Raw genomic sequence first — 908 nt, forward strand, 5'->3', positions numbered from 1 at the left:
CCGTATAACGTCGTAAGTGCTTGAAAGTCACTTCTGAGATATAGCGCTTCAAAGTTTTGGATTTACATTGAGCCTTATGGGTGGCTTGATTTTCAGACCAGAATTACTTTTGAACTAATTGACATATTGAAATGCGGTTTTCTCTGATCGATAGCCTTTGGTTTCTTCTATCCGACGCACTTCATAACTTGAAATTTTCAAAAAACATAGTTACGACGCTATACGGCGGCCTGCTGAACTCCGTGTTTGTACCGAGCCCCCGGGAACTGCGTGTTTATACGGAGCGTCCACGAACTCCGTGTGTATAGGTTACAAGTGTCGAGTAGTCCAAAGATCAAGAAACCACAAAAGCCTTGTGCTGACACAAGAGCAAAACCTGACTCAGCCACCTCAACCCCATGCCAAAGTAAGTAGTAGTAGTAAGTGTAATAGCTCGAATGGGTATAAAATCTATTGACTTCTCAAAAATAGACCTTTGTGTGAAAATTTCTACAAAGTAGTCATATTTAGACATCAGAGTAATTTTAATTTTGCACATTTATAATACTTTCTATTTCCAAGATAATTCACATCCCTTATTATTATATTTTAGGTAGGAGAGTTGTACCAAGCAGAAATGCCAGAGCTGCAGCAGAGAAATTAATCCAACATTCTTTGAAAGAGAAGGACAAACCCACTTCAGATGTTAGCGATGGTGGTGAAAGCATGTCATTCAATGGTGAAGACGGTAGGTTCAGTCGACATACTGTTGAGTCTGCACTATTTCTGGAAAAAAGAAGAAATATACTAAATAGTGAAAACTATGTGTTGACTTAGGGTAAGGGGCCCAGTAGTCGACAGTTTAAGAGCAAGGCTTTTCAAAATTGCCTGCAACGGAGCGTAGGTGTACGGTAGCGTCAAGGAAAAAT

At 39.9% G+C, this 908-nt stretch overlaps 1 protein-coding gene across 1 annotated transcript in view; it reads left to right on the forward strand.

The window, feature by feature from the left end:
* The window catches only part of LOC127749396 (uncharacterized), an 8,280-nt gene that overhangs the window by 4,647 nt on the left and 2,725 nt on the right, over positions 1–908 (forward strand). Inside the window, exons 2-3 of the mRNA XM_052267409.1 lie at positions 309–406; positions 593–727. Coding sequence (XP_052123369.1) covers positions 309–406; positions 593–727 — 233 coding nt within the window. The remainder of the gene's footprint in view (positions 1–308; positions 407–592; positions 728–908) is intronic.

The sequence above is a fragment of the Frankliniella occidentalis genome, unplaced genomic scaffold (assembly GCF_000697945.3).
Source record: "Frankliniella occidentalis isolate FOCC.00 unplaced genomic scaffold, Focc_3.1 Scaffold51, whole genome shotgun sequence".
NCBI classification, from domain to species: domain Eukaryota; kingdom Metazoa; phylum Arthropoda; class Insecta; order Thysanoptera; family Thripidae; genus Frankliniella; species Frankliniella occidentalis.